At 39.4% G+C, this 23575-nt stretch overlaps 1 protein-coding gene across 3 annotated transcripts in view; it reads right to left on the minus strand.

Moving 5' to 3' along the window:
* Positions 1-2572: 2572 nt before the first annotated feature.
* The window catches only part of tgfbr3 (transforming growth factor, beta receptor III), a 70647-nt gene continuing 49644 nt past the window's right edge, over positions 2573-23575 (minus strand). The window contains exons 8-18 of one of the 3 annotated variants that reach the window (XM_026160146.1): positions 21848-22025; positions 21467-21720; positions 20564-20713; positions 18849-18947; positions 18185-18373; positions 16653-16940; positions 15089-15209; positions 11713-11760; positions 11080-11184; positions 6915-7080; positions 2573-4776 (exon numbers count right to left, since the gene is read on the minus strand). In XM_026160146.1, coding sequence (XP_026015931.1) covers positions 6962-7080; positions 11080-11184; positions 11713-11760; positions 15089-15209; positions 16653-16940; positions 18185-18373; positions 18849-18947; positions 20564-20713; positions 21467-21720; positions 21848-22025 — 1551 coding nt within the window. In that variant the 3' untranslated portion in view covers positions 2573-4776; positions 6915-6961. Of the gene's footprint in view, positions 7081-11079; positions 11185-11712; positions 11761-15088; positions 15210-16652; positions 16941-18184; positions 18374-18848; positions 18948-20563; positions 20714-21466; positions 21721-21847; positions 22026-23575 lie in introns of all 3 variants that reach the window. The other 2 variants (XM_026160147.1, XM_026160145.1) reach the window with 2 other exon arrangements.

Consider the following 23575-nt stretch of genomic DNA (forward strand, 5'->3'; position numbering starts at 1 on the left):
CTGAGAAAAGATTACCTCCAATAGGAATGGTATGCTAACTGGACCAAATAAACACTTTTATTGCTCAATATGTTGAACTTGTTGAAACGCAGATTTGAGGGATATCTCAGCAGAGACCTGCAAGGAGATTTTGAAAATATCACCGTGTGTGTACATGAAGTGCAGTGGGAACCCTTTGGCTGATGTTAGTGAGTAATGTTAACCTCATGGAAGAACTGTGTGACAATGGGTCCCAGGGCAGAGATGTGTCAAAGCCCCCTACTGACTCACTCATGTTAGTGAGACACCCAAACTGAAAGCAGGGCGTTGTTTGTGTTGTCATTTTGATTCTCCTTGCGGTCATTTTGGTCTCTCCGAGGCTGGTTTAACATCTTCTTGTGTTTATTTTGAGTCTTTTTTTGGGTCATGAGTTGTTTTGTTGAAGTAATTTTATCTCATTTTGTTGTGACTTCACATTTTTTTTAGTAGTTTCATAAGTTTGATCTTTTTTCAGCACCTAAGCATTTTCCACTCTCAGTTAACTGCCTCAAAACTTGAAAATGAACAACCTTGGGTACGGTGGCCAACAGATAATTCTAAAGTTCATCTAAAATGATCATCTGCTGTTGTCTCACGCTATATCTGTCATCATCAACTGTGACACACACCTTTCTTCTTCTCTGAGGTCTTCCTCTTTTACTCTATGGCAGCTCCATCTTCAACATCCTTTGTCAATTATGTCCCTCCTCTGCACATGTCCAAACCATTTCAGCCTTGCCTCTCCAAACTGCCCAACCTGAGCTCTCCATCCGATATACTAATAGCTTCTTCAGTGTACCAATAAACACTGATTATTTTTAGCTGCAGAAGCAGTAAAAATGACCCCTTCACTAAAAGTAACAAATGGCAACAGGTTGTATTAACACGGGAAAGGTTTGCAAGATTTAACAAAAGGTTTATTGTGTGGAGGGGAGGTGAGCCAGAGATCGCATTTGTCATGAGCAACAGGGAGTAACCAACAGTGAGCAAAGGAATGCCTCACTGTTGACAGAACAATATGGTAAGAATGAGTGGCAGGACCGGGGATATATATTCTGGAGTTCGATGATTAGTTGATTGAGACCATATGTGCTATTGCAGGACCTGTGGAAATCAGAGGAGTCCGCACAAACATGATATGACACTCAACACAGAGGCCCAGTTCCACTCTTACATTAGTGGCAAATCTAAACGAATTTTCAGTTGTTTCATTCACGTTTAGTCACCAACAATGCTGCTTGAAAATAAACTTAGTAATCGAGTCAAAACTCCCTGAAAACGTTTCAAGCTCTTCTGCCCCCAAGTATTTGCACCATAGACTGTTGGCTTTATTATCATCGGTACATAATATAAAAGATGCACCAAATATATTACAATGAGTGTGACTGTGTGGATCAGATCCGGCAGAGATGCACCAGTTGAGATTTTCTTAGAACTGTGTTTTCTCAAATGAGATCAGATTTCATTTGACACTAAGGACCTGCTTTTTTCAGTGCAAGGTTTGTTAGCAAACGCACAACATGTCTGCTTTTCATCTATGAATAATGTGTTCTTTTTCCTGCCGCAATATAGTTTTGTGCCCTGAGAAAGGAAGAGGTGCTGTAGCTGCTAAAGCTCTGCGTAGGTCCACAGACTGTTAATCTGGTCTCATCCCCCTCTGTTGTTGTATAACAGCCAAAAATTTCCCAATCTTCTCACTTAACTTGCTTCACATAATCAACTTTAGGACCAGATGTCTGGTCTAAATTAGTCTGGCCTCCCCAGCGTCAGTGTTTGGAGTCTTGTCAGCTTTTAAAATAAAATAAAAAAAAGCCAGAAAAGAAAAAAAAAACATCTCTTTTTAATTTCATCCTGCATTTGTCATGCTATATTGTCTGGGCCACATGCAATCAGTGACTAAACAGATTAGCTACAGAACAACAAATGTGTGTTCCAGGTACCCAGAAAGGGAAAGTTGGAAATAAAAATAATGACATCATAATCTACGGGCTGATTCGTTTGTTGAAAAATTCAATAAATTAGTCATCAGTTGGACAAGAGTGTTGCAGCCTGAGGATGCTTCGGTGGGGCCGCTTTTGGGGGGAAAAAATTACAGATACAGAAACAAAAACTTGAAAGGGGTCTGAAGGATTTGGGACATGTGGACGTACTGAGCCAAAACAGAGCTGGCAAAAGAGCTGCTTTACTCTTCGCCCTTGGCCTCTTTCCCTTTTCAGTTTACTCCAAGGCAGGCTGCTTACAGCTGTCTCTAAGGAGCCCTAATCAAAAACAAAAAAGGGTAAGGACTCACATTGCACTCATCTCAATGGTCACCCCCATCCCCCCTACGGAATCCTCAAGGCAGAGGTCCACATGGTCTATATCACGCTATGAGCTCACCAGTGGCGAGTCATGGCTTTAGCGCCAAAGAGCCAAACCTAACACATCATTATTGCAGCTCATTGTTCCAAACTGCATCCTTATAGGAGTTACCCACATGTACGTACACTCACAAATAAGACTCAACTAAATACCTAAAAAAATGGCAGCAAAATGAACAGTCATGACAATTTCGTGAGTTATCATGAACATTTATTGGTCATAATGGGAATACAAATGTCGTGCATATTTACAGCATATAAAAAGTTTTATAAACCAAATGGAACAATAACGGCTAACTTACGCTTGACACATGTACAAACACCAATAAAAGGCCGTCTTGGCATTAAGGGGAAGTTGTAATTTGCCATTGGTTGCTTTCAAAAATCAAATGGGAAACTGCTTTCAAACCATAATGGGGCCCCAGAAAAATAATCCATAGCAAAGCAAACACTCACATAGATACAGACACACAAATAACACATTCATAGAAAAACACGAGGTAGTCAAATGGTTAAAAAAAATACAATCAGTAACTAGTAATCCATAACTAATCTATGGATTTATGCTCCAATTTTCAGCTGTTCTGAATTCAGCATTTACTGTCTCTCAGCGAAGCCACATCTTTTACTGCTACAGTAACACGTTTGGTGTGGGACAGCATTATTTCGTATTTATTAAAAACCCGACATTATCCATACCTGTTCATGAGGGGGGGGAAGTTTTGAAGTTTTTCCCAGCTTGCACTGGGGCACAACTCAGGGAGGAATGTTGGTATTTGAAAAGTGACTCTCACAAATTGTATTGAATTGTTAGTTTGAGTGAAAAATATCCCCAAATTATCTCAAATGAGAAGATTAGATCCAGAACATAACTCGAGGCTCGGGCGCTTAACAGCATGAGTGGATGAGGGCGGGTGGGGGGTGAGGGGGATAATTATATGTTTAAAATGGCTTCGCCACACTCGATAAGAGAAACCACAAAAGTACAGGAATGCCAAAAGCGTTAGTCCCGCTACGGCTGCTGATTATAGGCTGCGGCACATTTCAACTCTGCAGCGCATGGATCTTTCACTGAGGATGATCACTGTACCCTGCAGTGGGATATTGTTTTTTTTACAATTATGCTAATTGCTAACAGCAACAGTGCTCTGCAAAAGGACTGCTGCATATATGCATAACTTAGCTTTACCAATTAAAGCTTTTAGCTGGATTTTGGCTGTGGACACACACATGGCAGGAAGCCCGATAAAACAAACAAGCTGTGAAGGTTGCTCCAAACCGAGTGTTTCTAATACAGCTTAATAAAAAATATTTCTCGGGTGTTATTGAAAACAGTTGGGTTTCCACTATCAAAATAACTGAAGGTTGATTTTTTTTTTTTCCACTGTTCCATCAGGGGTTTAGGCATGATTTCATATTTTTTTCATTATCTTAAAAGAGGGTATATGTCACTGTTGTGACAACCAAAGAACCAAAACAAGTTGGGTATCTGGGTTTTTTTATATAACAATGGGGAGGACTCCATCCTTTACTAATTTTATGTGGAAAAATATATACTTTTACATCTATAGCTACAGCTTATCTTTAGTGAAATAAACTTTATACTTAAGATGCACAACATCTGATTTCATTACTTCATATCTGACACAATTTATATAAAATAGCGAGAAGCGGCACATGGAAAATTGAACCCAAACACTATCTGACAAAATAATATCATGCTTAAACAAAAGATTTGTATTCCAGATTTGTTTACATATGATAATAATAACAATCTCTTTCTATTGTATTCTTTATGAAGTCAATAAGACACATCATCCCATCAAATAACAGAAAGAATTAAGAAAATAATCATGACATATTTTTTACTTTTTTTTTCCAAAAATATTAGTCCCTTTCTGACTATAAACACTACTATTTCATTTTCATTAAAGTGTCCTAAAGAATGGTATAACGTTTAAACAAATAGTGTAAATAAATCCTCCCACAAATGTGTGTTATGTATGAGCAAATCCACAATTCACAGTACGTACACACATAGAAAACAATAAATTTCTTTTAGTTAATATATTCCAAAATATAATTTTATACACAAATATATATATATATATATATATATTTATACTCTCTGTAGAAAGCTTTATACATGTTTACATGAGGAGAGAAAAAAATGAAAAGCTTTAAGATGATACACATTCTGGTTACTGCTTACAGAGTTAAATGATAGCAGGGAAAGGGCCCAGTTTGTCCTCCACACACATACAGCAATCATTCATCAACGGTGGAGTAATCGTGGTGCTGCAGTTTGAAGAAGGCAGGAAACTATATGTTGGTAAAAGTCAGCTTCAGCTGCAGCTTGTTCAACACACAGTCAGTGCCGAGATTCATAGAAAAACATCTGGGAAAAGGAAAACCAAACGCTTTATGTTTGATCTCTTAAAAATGACAACAAAAAACTCTCTCATAAGGAGTTCAATGATTCATCAGCCAACTGACAAAGTTAGTCCTCGTGTTATCATGAGAACAAACCAAATCTTTATTTTGCAGCCTTTCAAATGTAAAAATGTTCTGCTTTCACTTTATAACTTTGGTTTTGGGGTTGTTGGTCTGACGGGCAATTGATTATCTAATAATTAAAACTGTGGGATCCAAACCATGATTACCATATAAAACCACGACTGTCAAAACTGTTAACGTAGTTTCTGTTATTATAAAATCTGATTAATGAAGCTCACGCTGATGATCCAGCGAAACTCCAAAGAAGAAAGAAAAAAAAAAAACTACTTTGCACACACGAGTAATTACAGTATTATACAAAAATATACAGGCCTTGAACGAGCAAGTCAGCGCTTCGAGAAATACCCTTATTCACTTGCTTAACATGAGTTGCATCAGTATTGAATATAGTGCTGAAAGCAGTGGCGGACTAGCGTAGCTTAGCATACAAACTTCCGGCAGAAAGAATCAGTAATATGCAGCACAAAAAGGCCACGCTTAAAAATGTCCCAAATTTTCATTTTAACTTTTCTGATATTTTTTTTTTATAAAAAGACAAGATCTAAAGTAGCATGTATTTTTAAAAAATCTTTGCTTTACACAAAAGTTGGTGATAAGCTAGGTTTAGCATAAGGAATAGCCTAGCTGCTAGCATCACGGTGTCCAAAGCTTTAGTTTGGTGGGCCTATTTCCAAACTTTTGGACAGAGTATTTAATGCTCACTAATCCACAAACCTAAGGGATAGTTCAGTCCTATAACTGAGCCTGGGCAACATTTTTTTTTACATAAAATGTAAAATGTTCAATAATATTTCATAAAAGAGATATAAAAATTAAATCACATAAATCAATTTATGGCCATTTTTGTAACTTTAGCATTAAAAAGGTCTCACACATAACAGAGTCAATCACTCCCTGCAATAAGTTCCAAAACAATGCCTGCCCACTGTATAATTTATTTATTATTCATGTCATAATTATAGTCTTGCTGTCACAAATAAATATTGATTCCTAATATTTTGTATTTTATATTCACCATGACTTAAACATACTGAGTGTTTTAGGCCTATTACCCGGAACTAGTCTTCCTAGAAATGACTACCACTCCCCTGAACTACTCATTTCCACCAGGTATGCTAAGCTAGGCCACTCATCAACTGAACAGAGCTCTATAATTCACACACAGACAAAAGAAGTGTCAATCATCTCAAATAAGAATAAGCAAATATTTCTCTTAATGCTGAAGTCTTCCATTAACAACAGCTAGTAAAAGGGAACCCATAATGCCCCTGTGAAGTTGAGTGAAACTAAAACTCAAATCTTTGCCTATACCAAGAGTTACTAAAGCATACTATTAGATCAATATACTTTACCGACCTGTGTGGCTGAATCCATTAAAAAGTACAAACAATTCGAAAACGTGGAATTTTCTCAGCATGTCTTTCACATTTTTCATTCACATTTTTTTGGCATTTACCCTTTTGAATACATTCATACCCAGACTACCTTTTTAAAGCCATAATCTCTGTGTCAAGATGATGACTTGTTCATACTGCACACTTGTCCGCATGAAAATAGTGGTTTATTTGCTTCCTTGCAACTTTCTAGGTTCCACTGTCATAAAACAACGTGCTCCGGCCCAGCCATCAACATCTCACTTACTAATACTGACGTCACTCCAGCCTTATTGTGTTGGCTTGCTCTCTGAGCACACCTGCTTAGCACAACCAGCCCCAATCAAACCATTTAAGGTCAAAACAAAAGGCTGTGTTGTGGTCAGAAAAAAGCAGCATTTGGATTCGAAAGAAATGTCTGGAATAAACTTGCATCTGTTTCTCGGATGAGGCTGCCAAGCTGTGTCTCAGAACTAACACACATCAACATAACCAAGACAGTTCATTTGTCTGCACACACTTAAAGTGGCACCAATTTAGCACAAGGACTTAAGGTGTTATTTTTTCTTTTTTTTGTAATCATGCTTTTTTTTCTGTCCTGTCACGTCCCCAAAAATAATTCCTTTCATGGAAGGAGATAACAAACCGGTCCCTGTGAACCGTCAGAACTTCCTGGCAGTGCATCCTGCTGGGCTACGCGGTGCTGCTGCTGGAACACGGCGTGCTTTGCATGCTGCCGATACTGTGGCCTGTACTGCTGTTCTCCGAGGCAGGCTGGGACTTCTGGACCGGCTGTGTGCCAGCTGTCTCACCTAGATGTAGAGCAGAAGAGGGAGTGTGGCCGCGGGAGAAAGGGGATTGGACCAGAGGGAGAGAGGAAAAATGAGTATAATTTACAAAAAAGCCAACCCTAGGCAAGAACATTACAAAGTGATTTGGTTAAAGCTACAAATTGAACTCCTCTAAGACTGTCGAGCCTCCATTGTTCTTCTGCACACAGAATAAATGGGCTGCATAAAGCTCCTACTGTTTACTATAACTGCCACTTGACATAAAGCTTTCACTGAAGCCCGTATAAAATCTGAGCATTCCTATTTAGATTAATGTACTTTTATCCCTAAGAAAAAATGTGTACTTTTACGTATAAAGAACTCGGGACTTCATCTGCCCTCATTTTTGACCATTTTCAACCATAATCTGCCACAGATTCTGTTTTTAAAAACGAATCCTCTAAAGATGCCACCTCAAAACGACCAGAAACAAATGGTCGCATCCTATCTGACAGATGATATTTTAAACAAAGAGAAGAAGATGTTTCTACGTTCACAGAGTTCATTTCTGTCTGGAACCAATTAGCCTTGCTTTAGCAGATAAAGGCGAACAAACACAACACGGGCCCTGTGACCGGAGCTCAAACCAATGACTGGTTTATTGTTCTATGTCTAAATAAGCGTTTCATTTCGTAAACTCTTGGGATCCAATGGCTAAAATGAAGGGAAAATAGAAGTGCTTGAGTTTGTTTCCAAAAACCGTCTCTGACAGACAATGAACAGCTTCTGAAATAAAGCCAAGTCTGTGTTTAATTTGAGTATTTGGCACAATTATTACTGCAGTGTGTCCCTCGCTTGCTTTATAGCTTATCTGAAATGAAGATAACACATTTTCTCCTGGAGAGAGATTGTTCTATCGATAGTTTAGTTTGTACTAGAGGTCGTGTGTGTTTTATACATATGCTTGCATATATGACAGGCATATGTATCCACAGGCATCCCTTTCCCTCTTTCGGGCCCCACATTTCTCCTAATGTTTACCAGAACAGGGCTGCCAGCAGTCTTTCCCTCACAGGACCAAGAGTGCTGCAAAACAAAGGCACTTGGATTCACCTCATCTGTCAGAGGAAATTTAAATTCCCAAGTCTGATATTATCTTTCTAGATAGGAAAGATAAAGGCTGCTTTTATCTGACCGAAACATAAAGTGAATGAAAACTCTCTATGAAAGTTGTTGTAACAGATGTCTACTTAGGGACAATTTGCCTTAGATTTCAGTTTGGGAAAACACTGACCCCAGTATCTCTTGGATACAAAAATTCAAACATACAATGTCTTTGTAGTGGCTAAGGATACAGTAACAGCATCCAGGACAGAAACCTCTCCACCCAACATCCGCTCTTTGCATGCACCTGCACAGAAAGCACGCTAACACAAAGTTAGCAACGAACCCGGCTTCATGACGCAGTCAGGCTTGTTCTACCCTACTCCTTCTACAGCAGAATCCCTGTGGTGATCTCTGTGAGGTGATCTTTGGGCTGGTTAATATTCAGAATTTCTTTTGGTAGAATTTTCCCAGACAATGACAGCCAGAATCAGCCAAGCATGCTTTTCAAGGGCAGGAGAAACCAGAGCTTCCACATAAAACCCAGTCGTAGGACTGGGAGAACATACAAACTCTACATTAAAAATAACGACATAGCTCTGGCTATAAGACCACGTTGCCATTATAATTTTATAAAGGCTTGTGGAGTAATATTGCAGAAATTTGGACTCTAAAGTGAAATCTAAAAACAACACAAAGCTCTGCAAAATTTTATATATTTACAGCACAACTTTGAGCTAAATCCTAATGTGACAAAGATAATATGGTTATGTTTAACCGTCTCTTACTCACCATATCTGTCCAGCTTTTAAGCATGACGACATTTGGGAATTAGGACTAAACAGAAAGTAAAGCAGGGGCCCATGGCATTAGCGTCGGTCTTGAATGTAGTAAGTATAAGACACATTCACATTGTGATAAGTAAAAAGTATTTTAATTCATTTTAAGGGGCGTATAAAGTATTTATCATGGAGTTGAGCTCATTTGATACTAATTTATACAAAAGTCAGCCTCAACAAAAATCATGTAATCGTGAAAAAAGTGTTTCAGTAGTGACTCAACAGAATGCCATTGTCATGCTCTGATTGAGCTTAGAAAAGTTGGTGTGGCCGTCTAGGTTTAGGTTAGATAAAACAGTGAGTTTTCGGATTATCTTAGTAACGTATTTAAGATATGAGTGATAGTGGGACAATTTAATATGGCCAGATGAGCTTGTTTAAGCATTTCTGAAATAGCAAGGCTTGTTGTGTGTTCTCACGGTCAGAGGAAGGACAAACAATGACCTGGTGACAGTGTGTGGGATGTACTGGAACAAATTTGATCCGAATGGGTCCAACTTTCAACCTGCAAGTTTTGCTGTGGGTATCAGATTACACGGGACACATTTAAAAGTCCTGCAGCATCCTAGGCCTCCAAGTGACTGGACCTGCTTAGGTAGGAGAGGTCCTAACATTTTGGCTCATCGGTGTCTCACTGAATTTCAGAGCAGATAATGTGTGAAGTTTCTCCTTGTGTCTGGCTGTTTTAACAGTTGGTTTCATTTTGTGGATGAAAACAAAATTCTTGCACAAGGTGACAACAGCTCCAGCAATCTCCAGCAACCTACAAGCCAACTACAATATATGTGCCAAGACAATGAGAAAACTGTCAAAGGTTATAATGTGAGGTTGATGTTAAAGCATTTACGTTGCTGACTGCCTTGTAGGGAAATAAATCGTAATAGATAGAAAAACCCAAAATATAATTCCAAGGACTATATCTAACTGTTTTCTGAGAGGTCCTCAGACCCTGAGGGGATAGACTCAGTTTAGTTTTCTTGTTTCATCATTGGTTTAAAATATGCTCTCAAGTGGTATTTTGAGTGGTTGCTTTGGAGGATATACTTTCTTGGGTTTACATGGGACAGAAAGGGTTGCCATATAAGGTCATTTCAACTAATCCTGCTTAACACACCCATCTAAAAGTGTATTTTAATAATGGAAGGAACTTGTGCCTTAAAGTCATCGCCATGCATGTTTCCTCCTAACTGCTATCTCCACCCCTGTTTTTCATGCGTGTTCACCTTTGATATGTACTGCCAGCCAAATGTAAAGATTTGTCTTTCTTTCTTGGTCACCCACTAGAAAATCCATGAAGCACAAGTGAAGTGGTTTTCTGAAGAGAAGCCAATACCAATATTGTGACAAAGATAAAGGCACTAAACTCTGACAGCTGATCTTTACGTCTAAAAGATATTCAGAAAGAGCTAAACTCTCATTAATGTGACAGAGCATGACTGGAACAGTTTGCAGCACTGTAACCCGACACGTGCCTCTATTGTTGTAACTACCTGGGAGACTGATTTACACTGCCAAACTGTGAGCTCTTAAAAAAACGTTCACTTTACATACCGAATGCTAAAGTGAAACAGCCTAAGTCCTTCTGCAAAACGCACTCAGCTCACAGATAGTCAGTTAAAAACTAAGGCAGAGAAGAACAGGGCAGCTCTATGCAACGGTGAACTCAGTGGGCTGCTGGGAACTCACTTCCTCTCATAGGTCAGTTAGGGTCAGCGGGCTGGGGACGAAGGGGAAGGTCTTGGCATCTAATGGACAGATTGTGTGTCTTTTCCTGTGAGCGCCCACTAAACCCTACAAGGGGAATTTCCAACTCGTCTCCAGCCATTGTACTGGGAATGTACTGAGAAAGACCACCCCATGGCCCCCAAAACATTCAAAGGCAGGAAAGAGAAGAGCTCTTGCTGCTGACCAACAGGATATATTTACAGTAGAGGAGTCAATACGTTATTGTGAGCAGGCCTCTGTCAGCAGCAGGATGTTTGGCAATCACAGCGGCACATTTCTGGCACAGAGACCCTCAGGCATTCCTTTGCATCTTATCTTTTCATTAATGTGGAGAAGTGAGTTGGGGCCACGGAGAGGCAGGTAAAGAACCTACCTGTGTGCGCGTAGATGAACCACAGAGCTGCGGTCAAGAGAGCCCCGATGACAAAGGCTGCAAAGGCGATGCCCACCACCACAGGAGTGTCCAGTACATACACTACTGAACATCAAACCAACACAGAACATGGTTTTAATGTTAAACAAGTGTATTATACATACAAATACAGTACAAATATAAATGACCTAAAATGTGTAAAACAAGAAAACAAATATTAGGAACTGAAATCGTAACTAAGTTCACCTTTTACCCAGTCACACTGCCCTAGCATCTATTGCCTATATTCTTGGACTCTAATAGAGTAGCTATGCATGATTTACAAAAAACAAACAAAAAAAACAACAACTATTGCCTGGCCTAGTTAGCTGTGTTATCAGCAAACTACAGATCCATAGTTACTGGTAAATTCTAGTTACCTTCTTCAGTTTGAAAGAAAAAAGTCCAGCAAGCATCACAACTGTTATGGTAAGGACCAATATGAAATAATAAGTGACCTAAGCTGATGATTCCTTATATAGCTTCATTATTTACTGGTTTATCTTATGCAGTTTATTCATTTTTGGGATCCATATAATCCACTTATATACACACGGACATACGCAAAATAAAATGCAATCATATAATACTTACCATCAGGAGAGGGCTTACGTGGCTCTTCTGATAATTCTGATGTAGGATCTGCAAAAACAACATATAATAGTTTAAATATATGTTGACTATTGCGTGTACAGATGCACAGTATACAGTATGAATTATGGTACATTAAAATAGCACAATGCAAGCTCTGAGTCAGCCTGTCAGGAGCAGCAGATTGCTGATACTGCAGTGTGTTGATAAGCAATTCTCTGTGGAATGTGATCCAGAAATCTGAACCAGGAAAACGCTGAAAAAGCAGCTATTCTGTAAGCTGGCAGTGTCCTAACGGATGAACCTTTTAACTCCAACCAATCATGCTCACCCATTTATTTCAAGCCATCTGGAAGGCTTTCAAAAGTGAAATTAGCTATAATAACGTCTTAACAAACAATACAAAGGCGCTTGTGTACGGGCGAACTCAAGAGGCAAACCTGGTATACGTCCAAGCCTGGGGCACAATGGCTGCTATTCTCGGACAGGACACCTTTAAGTTTTCATCTCGGGTAATGGATGATGACAGGTCATCAGAGAAGACTTTAATTTCAGAGGGGACGATGGCCAGAGGACGTCCTCTGTGCCACCCTACTCCCCTTCGGTCTGGAGCTATCTGTCCCGGGTGACTTGTTATGCTAAAAATGTCGAGGCCATGAACACATGCAGCCTCATAAGCAGAAGATAAAGGAGGAATATACAGACTGAACCCAGCAAAGCACAGGAGTGTTTAATGCTCTCGTGTTAACTCGACTCAGAGATCATGTGCAAAGCTGAAAGCTCGGTGCTTTCAAATACTGCCTTGATGTCTATAGGGTACAGTTCTCTGCAGGACATCTGACTGGTCTTGAATGTTGTTTTCTACTTTTAACAGAACCAGACATCTGCTTCAAAGTTGAACTTTTGATTTATGCTAGCTTTATGTTGTTGCCAAACTTGAAACAGCCCTGATATCTCTACGAACATCATTTATTTATGTAAATTTGCCTGATGTGGAAAGAAGCACTCCTGCGTAATGACTTGTTTTTGTTCAACTTTGGCCTTTCGTCATAGAGCTGTCGCTCCAAGACTCTCAACACAGAAGAGTTTCAAACTTATAAACCATGCAAAGGTTGAACTCCGTAGCTCAAAACATGTTATTTAACCCAGCTCAGGTCCACAAGGTTACTAGCTCTGCCTAAAGTGTGGTGTACAATCTGCAAGCATATGTCAAAGATTTACTCTCTTCTTTTGTTCATACTCTGCTGAGGCATGAATCCTAACTCATGTTCATCCTTTCTTTTTCAGAACTAAAAAAAATACGTTTTATGATATTTTTAATGATAAAGTGAGCTTCTTGACATCTGGCCAGTGAATACAGCAAACCATATGGAGAGCCTCATTCAGTTGGTTTTAAAATAATAAATGAGATATTTTATGAGAAATCAGTTACTTAGAAAGACAAAGTTATCTAAAGGATGAACGCATTCATATATCAAACACTGCAGTTCAACCTGTTCAGTCCAATGTGATATAAAAAACTATCCTCTGCCTTTACACTTTGCAGACTTTAAACTAAATTAATACTACATGTACTGATGTGATGATATAACCAACACTGCCAGCCTCTCAGATAGATTATACCTTTCAAGTTTTTCTAAACGTTCCTGAACCCATAAAAAAGGGATCAAATTTATTGACGTTGTGAAGCAGTAAATCTAATTTTGATGGTAGAGCTTTGAGGCTGTTATGTTTTTCCATGCACCAAGTTGGCCACAAGTGGCTCCCTTTGATTTGTAGATTGAACTCAGCTTTTTGGGATGTTGTCCAGTGCAGAACCGTGGCCCTTGAAAAGGCTGCTTATTTTGTTTGCCATCCTAGCATAAGCGATGCCTTTGTGTTCTTTGAATTCGAGGGTTTTTTTTTTCCAGTGTGTTTATGGCATAAGTGTGTTTACTTACTCCATGGAAAATAAACCCGCTGCACTGGCATAGTGGTGCAGGCAGTGCACCCTGCCTGTACCACTTTGGACTAGCTTGGCTTAGACACTCAGCCATTACTTCAAATTTCACCGTCTCTGTTCACCAATATCCTCAGCATCAACACTGGCATGTCTGTGCTAAAAAGTGACTCCATCCATTTAGTATCATTGCCCAGCATTGGAGGCTGATGTCCAATTAAAATGTAATAAAGCCACAAACTTCTGGTTAGAATTATCCTGCACAACTCTGACTCACACTAGAGCTCAGACAAGTAGGAACTTTAAAGCTAGTAAAATTACTGATGTTTAAGAGTAAGACCAGGATCTGAAAAATACCATCAGTGCATACACTGCAACTGGGAGAAATCAATCAATCAATAAATTGTTTGGTCTATGAAGAGCTCATCACAACTGATATTAACATCCGAACAAAATACAGGGTTCAAATCCACAATGGAACACTATTCTGAATAGCACACATATACTGTAGCACAGAGATTGACCAAGCCAATACCAAAACCAAGTTTCGTTAGGTAAAGGAGTAATCAGTCTATTTTCTACCATTGTGAAATAGCGGTTGGGCTGTAGCTTACACCAATTAAAATGATCTAATTTACATCAAATCACAAGCCAACAAACATGACTCAAACTGACCCCAGGTCTCATGTTGATGTCATTGCTCAGAGGGGGATGCTAATATGAAAAATGCTGGCAGTCCGCTAGAGAAAAGGCACTGATTATATCAGTCCATTTAGGTTTAGGTCATAATAAATATCATGTGAAGGCATTACCTCAGGTCTCCATCCTGCCTTCTAAATGTACTTACACCCCCTGAGGTGCTACGATAAAGAGTGTGAACCAACAAGTGACTAAACATCGAGGGACCTTTAGGCTCTGATTGGGCGCTCAAAGCCAACAAGTGGACCACCGCTCCTCATTTTCCCCCTCACTAGTGGAAAGCTGAGGCCACAGTGAAGGGCCTAAGTGAAAACAACTGGATCTTAGTAACGTATGACTGTTCTTTTCCATGTCTCCCTCAGCATGGTCTGGTCCACAGCAGAACTGGGCCTCAGCGTTAGCACACTCCCCTTTATCAGCCATATGCTAGTTTGAACACACACACCCAAAAACACACTCTTGTGTACAGATGTCAATGTAAACGGAGACACACCATATGTGTATGCCTAAGCACCTGTATACACAATCATATACACACAACACAGTTAATAAGGACCAGATGTTGGACCGTGATCCCGTCGTTTGGTCTGATCTCCAAGTATCGACTTTATGCGGTTCCTCTGCCTTCAGAATTGCTTCTTTCACTGTGCATACTCGTATTTGTGGGTGTCACAGTTCCAAGCACAACTGAACTCCTGGTGTAAACAGATGTAAATTATGTTTGCTTTTGCTTTTACTGACCTGGTATGTGGCTCAAGTCATCCACCACAACCAGCGGTTGAGTCGAGACCTTTTTGTTCATCATCATCGCCATGATATTGTCCACAGAGAGAGAATCACAGTTTTCAATGGGTGGCAAACACTGTGCAGAAAATTAAAAAAAAAAACCTAATTAATAACTTGACATTCATATTTCTCAAACTCAAAAGTGCATTCACTCATATCTGCTCAAAAGTACTAATTTGGAATTCAAAGTAAGGAAAAGCTTGCCATCTTCACCCACTACAGCTGATGGCAACTGTAATATGTTAGCACCACAATCACAAGCCAGCCTCAGGATACTACACACACACACACACACACACACACACACACACACACACACCCCCGTTCAGCTATCTTAGTGAGGACTTTCATTGACATAATGGTTTCCCTAGCCCCTTACCCTAACCATTAAAAATGATTGCCTAACCCTAACCCTTACAAAAAAAAAACCAAAAAGAAAAACATGACTCTATTAGTGGTAGAAATAAGCTTATAATTATTTTTATATCTAAAATATTAAATAATTATATAAAAAATATTATATTCATATCAGATGGATTAGACAGTTTCCTCTTGCACTGAGATTGCAAATAAATGTGTGATTTATAAAAACTAACAAAAAATTATGTGGGAATGTTGAAGACTAACAATTAACCTCACAATTAATTTTAAGAGCACAAAATAAAGCACAATAAGACTCAGTGTTTTGTGGAGGCTAAATCCCCTCCACAATTCTTTGGAGGAATCTGTCTGCCTTTCTGGTTTTAATATAATGTTTTTAGTTTATTTTTAGGATTTTTTTATATATATATACCACACTTCCCATTAGCTCAAAAGGTGAATTCTTACACAATAATTTAATCGAAGGACCAGTCAGTCAGATGGGACAAGTACAGTATACGCCAAAGAGGACCGTCGAGGGAAGGAGAAGAGGAGCAGAAAAGTTTATCAGGAGCTTTAAAGGAGAGTATGGATGATCCAGCGGCCCCTAGGACCGTGCACTAAAGCTTTAACAAAAGAGAACTAAATCAAACTCTTTTTCATACCTAACCATAACCTAATTGTAACCCTGACACTAAAACCGCATTTTGAGCCTTCAAACCTGTGAGGACCGGTGAGTGTGTCCTCACAAGTGACTGTTGGTTCTCACAAGTATAGTAGAATGCAGATTTCGGTCCTCACAAAGATAGCTAGACAGGAACACACACACACATATATATTTATTTTTTTGGGGGGTGGGGGTAACATTTAGGTAAGACTTACAGAAAGTAAAAGAAAGCACTTGCACCAGACAGAACAAATAACAGAGGGAGAAAAAAAAAGATGATTATTTTGCTCAGTGGTCAGCCACTTGGGAAACTGTGCATCGATGCATGGTTCCCGCTTAGGTTTGGGGGCAGACCTGACACTGAATGTTGCAGGTCAGCCGGAGTAAAGATTGTCTCCTACAGGCCCGGCTGCTCAAACAAACACTGGTGATACTCTGGGAGACTAAAAAAAAACACAGCAATGGCTCTTTGGGGAAGATTATTCTGCATACCTGTGGTAAATTTAGATTCCTCTGAGATGACTTTGAGCACAGAGACATCTCACAATGCAGGAAAAGCAGGGACACTTTGAAAGTTGAGTTGAAGATGAAGCTGAAGGTTTTCTTATCCATCTTTGTAGGATGGACAGGGAATTGAGGATAGTATGTGACGGAGGCATCTGTTGGACAAACTGTCTCAATGAGTGTGTACTCTGAGGACACGCTGGGATTGGAGTCATGAGAAATGAAGCACGATATGATGGTGAACCCCAGTTCTGGATCTGATGCAGTTGATGTGATCTGGAGCAGATGAGAGGCAAGTAAAAACAGATTTTATTTGTCAGTTGTCGTGACAGGAGTCTTCATGAAGTGAAGTGACAAAACTGAACAACAACACAATACTGCTCTGATCTGATGTGAGCTTTACTTTATAATATAATCATTTCTGGAAGAAAACCTAATCTGCTGTTGTCTGAAGAAAGTCTGCAAAGTAATCTTGTTGGACAAAACATGCAAAATGAAAAGGTGTCATTTTGTATTTGTGTTTCTTTAAGACAATCGCAGAAACAATAAATACAAATTATTATTGTGTTTTATTGCCTAGTCCTAAAATTGGGAACAACGATAAACACAAATACAAACAAACATAATTTACAAGATGTTAAAATGCTAATTTAAAGCTGAAACAATCAATATTTTCGTGTTAACACTGGGCAGGACAAAAGGGGCACAGTCATGGTGAGAACCCTCAACTCTAATGAGCTTCTGGTTTCTTTTAGAGCGTTGTTTTGGTTTTATGCTTCAGCTCACTTTTGCTGTACCAGCAGCTGTTCGGGAAAAATAAAATTCAAATCCTACCTTTTACTAACCACAACAGAAAAAGAAGTTCAAAAGTTAGCAGGCAGCTGGTGGCAACTAAAGTGCCAAATAATTCTGTCAGCAGCAACCCAAAGCTGAGCCAAAATAGACTAAATAAGTCTTCTAATAGAAATATTGTGATGTATTTATTGCTGCCAGTGTAAAGATATGCAAAACAAAACAAGAACGACTGCCTGAAAGGTGAGAAACAAATATTTAGTCATGTTTTACTTATTTCTCAGTTAAAATAAATGCAATGCACTTAAGAGGGAAGGATAAAGACACTCTGTGAGCACTTTGTATTTACAGCACACTGGCTTTGTGTCCATGCTGTGAGTGAAGCATCTCATGCTGATGTCCTCCTACATCACCTCTTCAAAGGACTTTTCAGTCTTTGCTATCTCTTATATGACTAGCATAACTACTGTAGTGAAACAGATATTTTTAGCCAGATGACATGCAGAACTGTGATATAATAAAAGCAAGAAGTGAAAGAAATTATTAGCTTTTTAGCTTGAAACAGTCACAATGCTCTTACTGAGCAAAGGGCTCAGGAAGAGATTAAATCTGGAAAAGCTAAAGCCTCAGATGGAGGCAGATGGTTGCAGTTTTCTGCCAAAAGTTTTCATTTACACCAAACATGTATTCTGGCGTGAGAGGTAATGTATTATAAATGCAAAACATACCTCCACAAACACTTTCTGATTTTGTGAAACGGTGAAGAAATTCTGGCGTGCAGGGTTGTTGATAGGCAGCGAGTCGTACAGCTCCATGTTAAACGTCATGTTGTTGACCGGTTGCCTTGGTGGTTCCTGTACAATCCTGGGAGCTGAGGTTTCCTGATTCTTAGTTTTGCTTGTGTATGTGCAGTTGAACTGTTTGAAGAATAAGGCAAAGCCAAAACAAATATCAGCAGGACTCTGACGTTACATTCCACGGCTAAGCACTCTCACTCCACATGACTGTGTGTCACTGTTTGACCACATTAAGACGGACCAGGAACAAAAGAGATATGTATAAACAAGAACAATAAGTGGGAGACGAGGACTGGATGAGATAAAGGAAACTAAGCTAACAAAGAAAAGATGGAGAAACTTCAAAATGGAAAATGGAAGGTCAAGTTCATTAAACGGACATCATGGAAAGATGGGGAGATTGCAGCAGCCAGAAGAGTCTTTACTAGCAGCCCAAGGGGCAGTAGGAAACTGGTGTTTCTTCCAACTATGCATGATTTACTGCAGTTGCGCATATAGAGATACAGTTTATCAGTAGTCTCAACTTGTCAACTTTCCCCTTGCAATGAAGTGCAGATCTGACAGAAAAAGGACCACAATGATTCCAGAGTCTTACCAATATGGTAGATGAATCGAACGTTTTCACGGGAAGCATTCTCTCGGGCCCTCTCTGGTCGCTATTCCCATCTTTGGTCTCAGCATGACTTACAGTGACCTGCACATCAAAAAGAAGTTTGTTACTAAGCCTACGCTGACAAACCTGAGCACAACAATCAGCAATTGACGGAAAGTTTACACAAGATTTTTTCCAATTTTTTTCCCCCTTTTCTACTCCTTTAGTATTGCCTCATTCAGGCGGAGATTTGAATTGTTAAGAGAGGTCGGCAAAACAGTCTTGCTTAAATCTGGGAATGTCCTGTGGCCTCAGTGAGACAGGACATATTTCTAATTTCTCAGTGGAGTAGTGGCATGTCAGGGCCTGAGATGAGTCTGCTGCTTTAGAGAGAGGACTGTCTCAATGACACTAACAGAGCTGTTTTGAAGTTTGCTGACCTGCCTTTGGTGCCACTGCTGAAATAAATCAACATATCACAGCAATGTGGGGACAACAGCCAAAACACATTAGCTTTGATGAGTGGGAACCCAGACAATGAAAATTAATCTCCTTTGACCGGAGGTCAGAGGTTGTCTGCACGTCCAAATGCTAGCACAAAAGATGACCTTGGACTTATGCCTGGGTTTTTAATCTGCACTGGACAGAAAAAGTGTTTTTTCCAAACTTCCCCGAACAAAAGATTTTAAAAGGCCAGGGTAGAAGTGATTCATGCTTGCTTGTTAGAACAAACATGCTGAATGAATGCATTCCACAATAATGAAGATAACTGGGGATGTCTTAATCACATAAAAGCAAGTGATCACAATTAGATACAAAAATGAGTCAGAAATGTAATCATTTTCCCTGCACATATTGTCCATATTTTTCCAGTTTCCATTTGTACACAAAAAGAGCATGGCTATCAGTGGACATCTTTATTAAAAAAATATTTATTTATGACAGGTGTCAAGCCTCTGAGTGAGCATTTCCCATGGCAGTGCTGACATTTAAGCACTGGTCATGGTCAACACCCTAACAACTAATCTAATCAAATTAGCCTTCAAAGCTTTCTGCCAGATCTTTTTTAAAATGTGATTTATTTTCTTTGAAAGAGTATGTGTGTTTGAGTATTTAAGCTCAAATGATGATCTTTTTCTAAACTAATCAAATACATTTATTCTCTGAATGTACTTAAACTGCAAGTGAAAGCTAAAAATACCTTAAAATAAAACAAAAAGGCTTTCTGACAGTGGGTAAATCTTTCCCTGACTTCAGAGTGGCACAGCTCTGTACTGCCCATAGATATCAATGCTTTAACAAGCCCAACATCTTAATATGTTAAACCTAGGCTAACACACATCTATTTGCATGTTAGTCACTCAGGAATTGTTTAGACAAGCAAAGTTTGACTTTGGCACGTGGTTAAAACTGTGTAAAGGGTGTATTTCAACAAAAACTAGTATCTTTTCTAAAGTTTAAACAAGTAGAAAAGAAAGTTTTCTGACTGAAAGCCTTTCTGTTAAAATGTTCTCATTGTCTTCTCATTAAGTTGACAAGTTAAAATAAAGCAAGATAATTATAGGGATTTTTTAGAAAATGAAGAGTGTTTTGTAGTTTATTTCAATTTAAAATTAAATCATATCTTTGTATTTATAGTAGCAACTAGAGGTCTGATATACAGAGAGGGCATTTTCAAGTAATTTCAGCTATACTGTAACACCACATAATATACTCACAGAATTGAAGTAGATCGTGCTATCCTCTATGGTGAATGCGGTGGTCTGACAGCCAGTCAAAGGAGTTTCCAGAGTGTAGTGGGTGGCATTGACTGTTGCTTTGCATTGTGGGTCTTGAAGTGTGAGGCTGGCATTTGTAAACCCGCTTGCCTAAGTTAAGAAAAAAGAAATAAAAAGACAAACATCGATGGAGATCAAAACATTTTTCCGTTATTAACTTTTCAGAATTGTAAAAAGAAAAAAAAAGGAGAAAAAAGTCCAAGTACTTGTGCAAAACCTTGAGTTCTCAGGAATAAACAAATCCCACAAGGTGGTCTAGCTCCAGCTCCCAATTACAGCCTATGCCAGTTTCCATTCTGTGATGTGGGCTGATTGAGCTGTCCCTATGTTCAGACGCCAAATGCTTGAAACAGCCCTGCCTGCTTCAGTGATTTACTTTTTCTCATTTCACTTTTGTAGATCTGAAACTTGCTATCCCCACACAACAGATAGGTGGGCTCAACTGTCTCCATAATTATCCACATGTAACCATTAGACCAAGACAGCATCATTATTTGGTAACAACCTCAGCACACAGTGCGTGCTTTTTGAAAATAAACAACACAGCGTCATGGAGGTTTATGCTAGTATTTTGTAATCGCTGCAGAAGACATTCATTCAGCCTTTTAATTGGTCTAGACGCTGCTAGTCTTTTTGGATGAGCTCCATTTTGTTGTTTTCCGCTCTTCTTGTCACATTTTGTCACACTGACTCTGTGTCGTGTGAAAAGAGACGCAAAAGTAAATCAACAAAATGCCTTTCTCATTGATCAGAAGCATAGAATACATCGATATTTAAAATAACCATTATTTGTAGCCTGTTGGGCTCCGGGCAGAATCAGAGAATGTCCGGTTGTTTACTCACCTGAAGACTTTGTTTGTCAATGCTGACCACCATCCTTTCTTTTTTGCACTGCACACTAAGGTCAACATTCAAAACGATTTCGGGCTCATTGGACTCGTAGGGCAGGTGTCCCAGCGGAGGCATGCCCCCAGTTGTAAGAAATGGAAACGGCAGACCGGATCGTCGCAGTGGCGTTCCATCTACAGGAAGAGGACTAGAATCACGCAGGATGGCGAGTTCGGGAGGTAATTTGCTCTCCAGAGAATCCACGACATCTAGAAGTCACACGTAACCTTATGAGGCTGATTTTCCATCCAGGAAACTACACCTACAACTTTTTACAATTGCACGCTAGTTTTATGCTTCATCATGAATGGAGGATGTGATTCTTCTTCAGCTTACCTGGCTCTCGAAGTCGGATATTGAAGTGGTTTGCCACGGGAGTGCTGGTGTAAGATGTGACTGGATTGTGGCCATGATCGCTAGCCCACTGGATTAAGGCTTGTGGCCCTGATGGCAAGTGCTGCATGAGGGATTTGGACACTAGTCCCTGTGAGCCAACAGTCACTGTATCAGAGGCCTGTGGAATAGAACTCTCATTAGATGCTTTCTCAAAATAACAAGAAAAGAAATTTAAGTTAGCCAATACAGAATCTGATTTACAAAAAAAAAAGAAAAAAAAGAAATATGGTTTACTGTTCAGGTTTTATCACAGATATTCAACTTCAAGTACAGTCCTGCACTTATTCTGCATGAATCATGTGTGAATCATGTGAATGAGTGTGAGGTAATGGGCGTGTCGCAGCTCGATCATTGCTCAGAAACCAACATGTTAGCTTGCTCCTAAAAATTTGCGTCCTGCCCTGCTGCTCCCCCAGTGAGGGAGGCCTCATTCTTTCTCACAACCATTTCCCACACATTCAAGTCTCTTGAGCAACACTGACGAGAACCTGCTTTCTGACAGATCGAGGCCTGAGTTTTATTTTGGCCATCATATCACTAGCGTAGCTGACGATCTCTCACACATTGGTTGCACAAGCAGCGTATCCTGTGTACCGCTGCTGTCAAGTGAAAGTCAAAATGTAAGCAGTGGGGGAGCTAAAAAATGACTGACCTTTTGGATGTTTAAGATAAATGGTTGAGAGATGTCAGCTGTTGTAACCGGTGCAGGTTTACAGTAAGCTAGTGTTACACTCAAAGTCAACCATTTAGACACACATTCACCATGTATGTTACAATCTTGTAAACATCAATTAAAAAGAATAAAAACAACAGTGATGTTAGGTTCTATTTGAACAGTTCAGCGGGACGTAACAATGCTAGAAGATCATAGCAATGTCTGTTGCTGTGTGATGCACCGCTACATGCTAAAGTTAGCAGTTTCACATATGCACAAATGAGAACTTTAACACACTGATCTTTACAAGGTGTAATCTTCCAATCATATTAACATTAAGTTGTTTGCTAATTAGCTCTAAAACAAAATAAAGGAAGGAATTCAGATTTTCCAGAGGCTGCTCTCATTGTGAAGGCGATTCAAATAAACTGCACCTGGGACCACCACATTAAACAATCCAGGGTGTGTACACAGCTATCACACTAGTCAAACGAAGTGGTGTTTGAGGGCCAAACGTGCCGGAGCATGGATCCTCCGGTGAAAATGCATCCCTTAGTTGTTACATTTACAGCCAAATTGATGTTTTTCTTTATGTTTTGTACATCTACTAAACTGCTAGCGAAATATAATCCAATAGATGAACAAAATTTAACTCCGTAAAGTTGTTTTATACACAATGCATGACACTCAATTGTTCTCCCCACTAAGTGTTATGGATTTTTGACCTGGCATTACACCCAAAAACCTGATCGACTCAGTGTATAGCAGGCAGCTGTACAAACATAGCATGCCTGGCAAAAGTGCAGTGTCACTGCTGCAGCAGCGAGTATCAGCATTAGACACTGAGGAAACGCAAGCCCTCTCCCACACACGCAGACATCAGGGAACACAAATATACATGCTAGAAAATGCAAACTTAAGAAAGTGGCATACAAAATAAAAAAAAAGGTGTTGGTGATTCTCTTTCAGTTCAACTGGAATTGTTTTTTTTACTCCAGGAAAAGAGGAGCTCT

The sequence above is a fragment of the Astatotilapia calliptera genome, chromosome 23 (genome assembly GCF_900246225.1).
Source record: "Astatotilapia calliptera chromosome 23, fAstCal1.2, whole genome shotgun sequence".
Lineage (NCBI taxonomy): Eukaryota > Metazoa > Chordata > Actinopteri > Cichliformes > Cichlidae > Astatotilapia > Astatotilapia calliptera.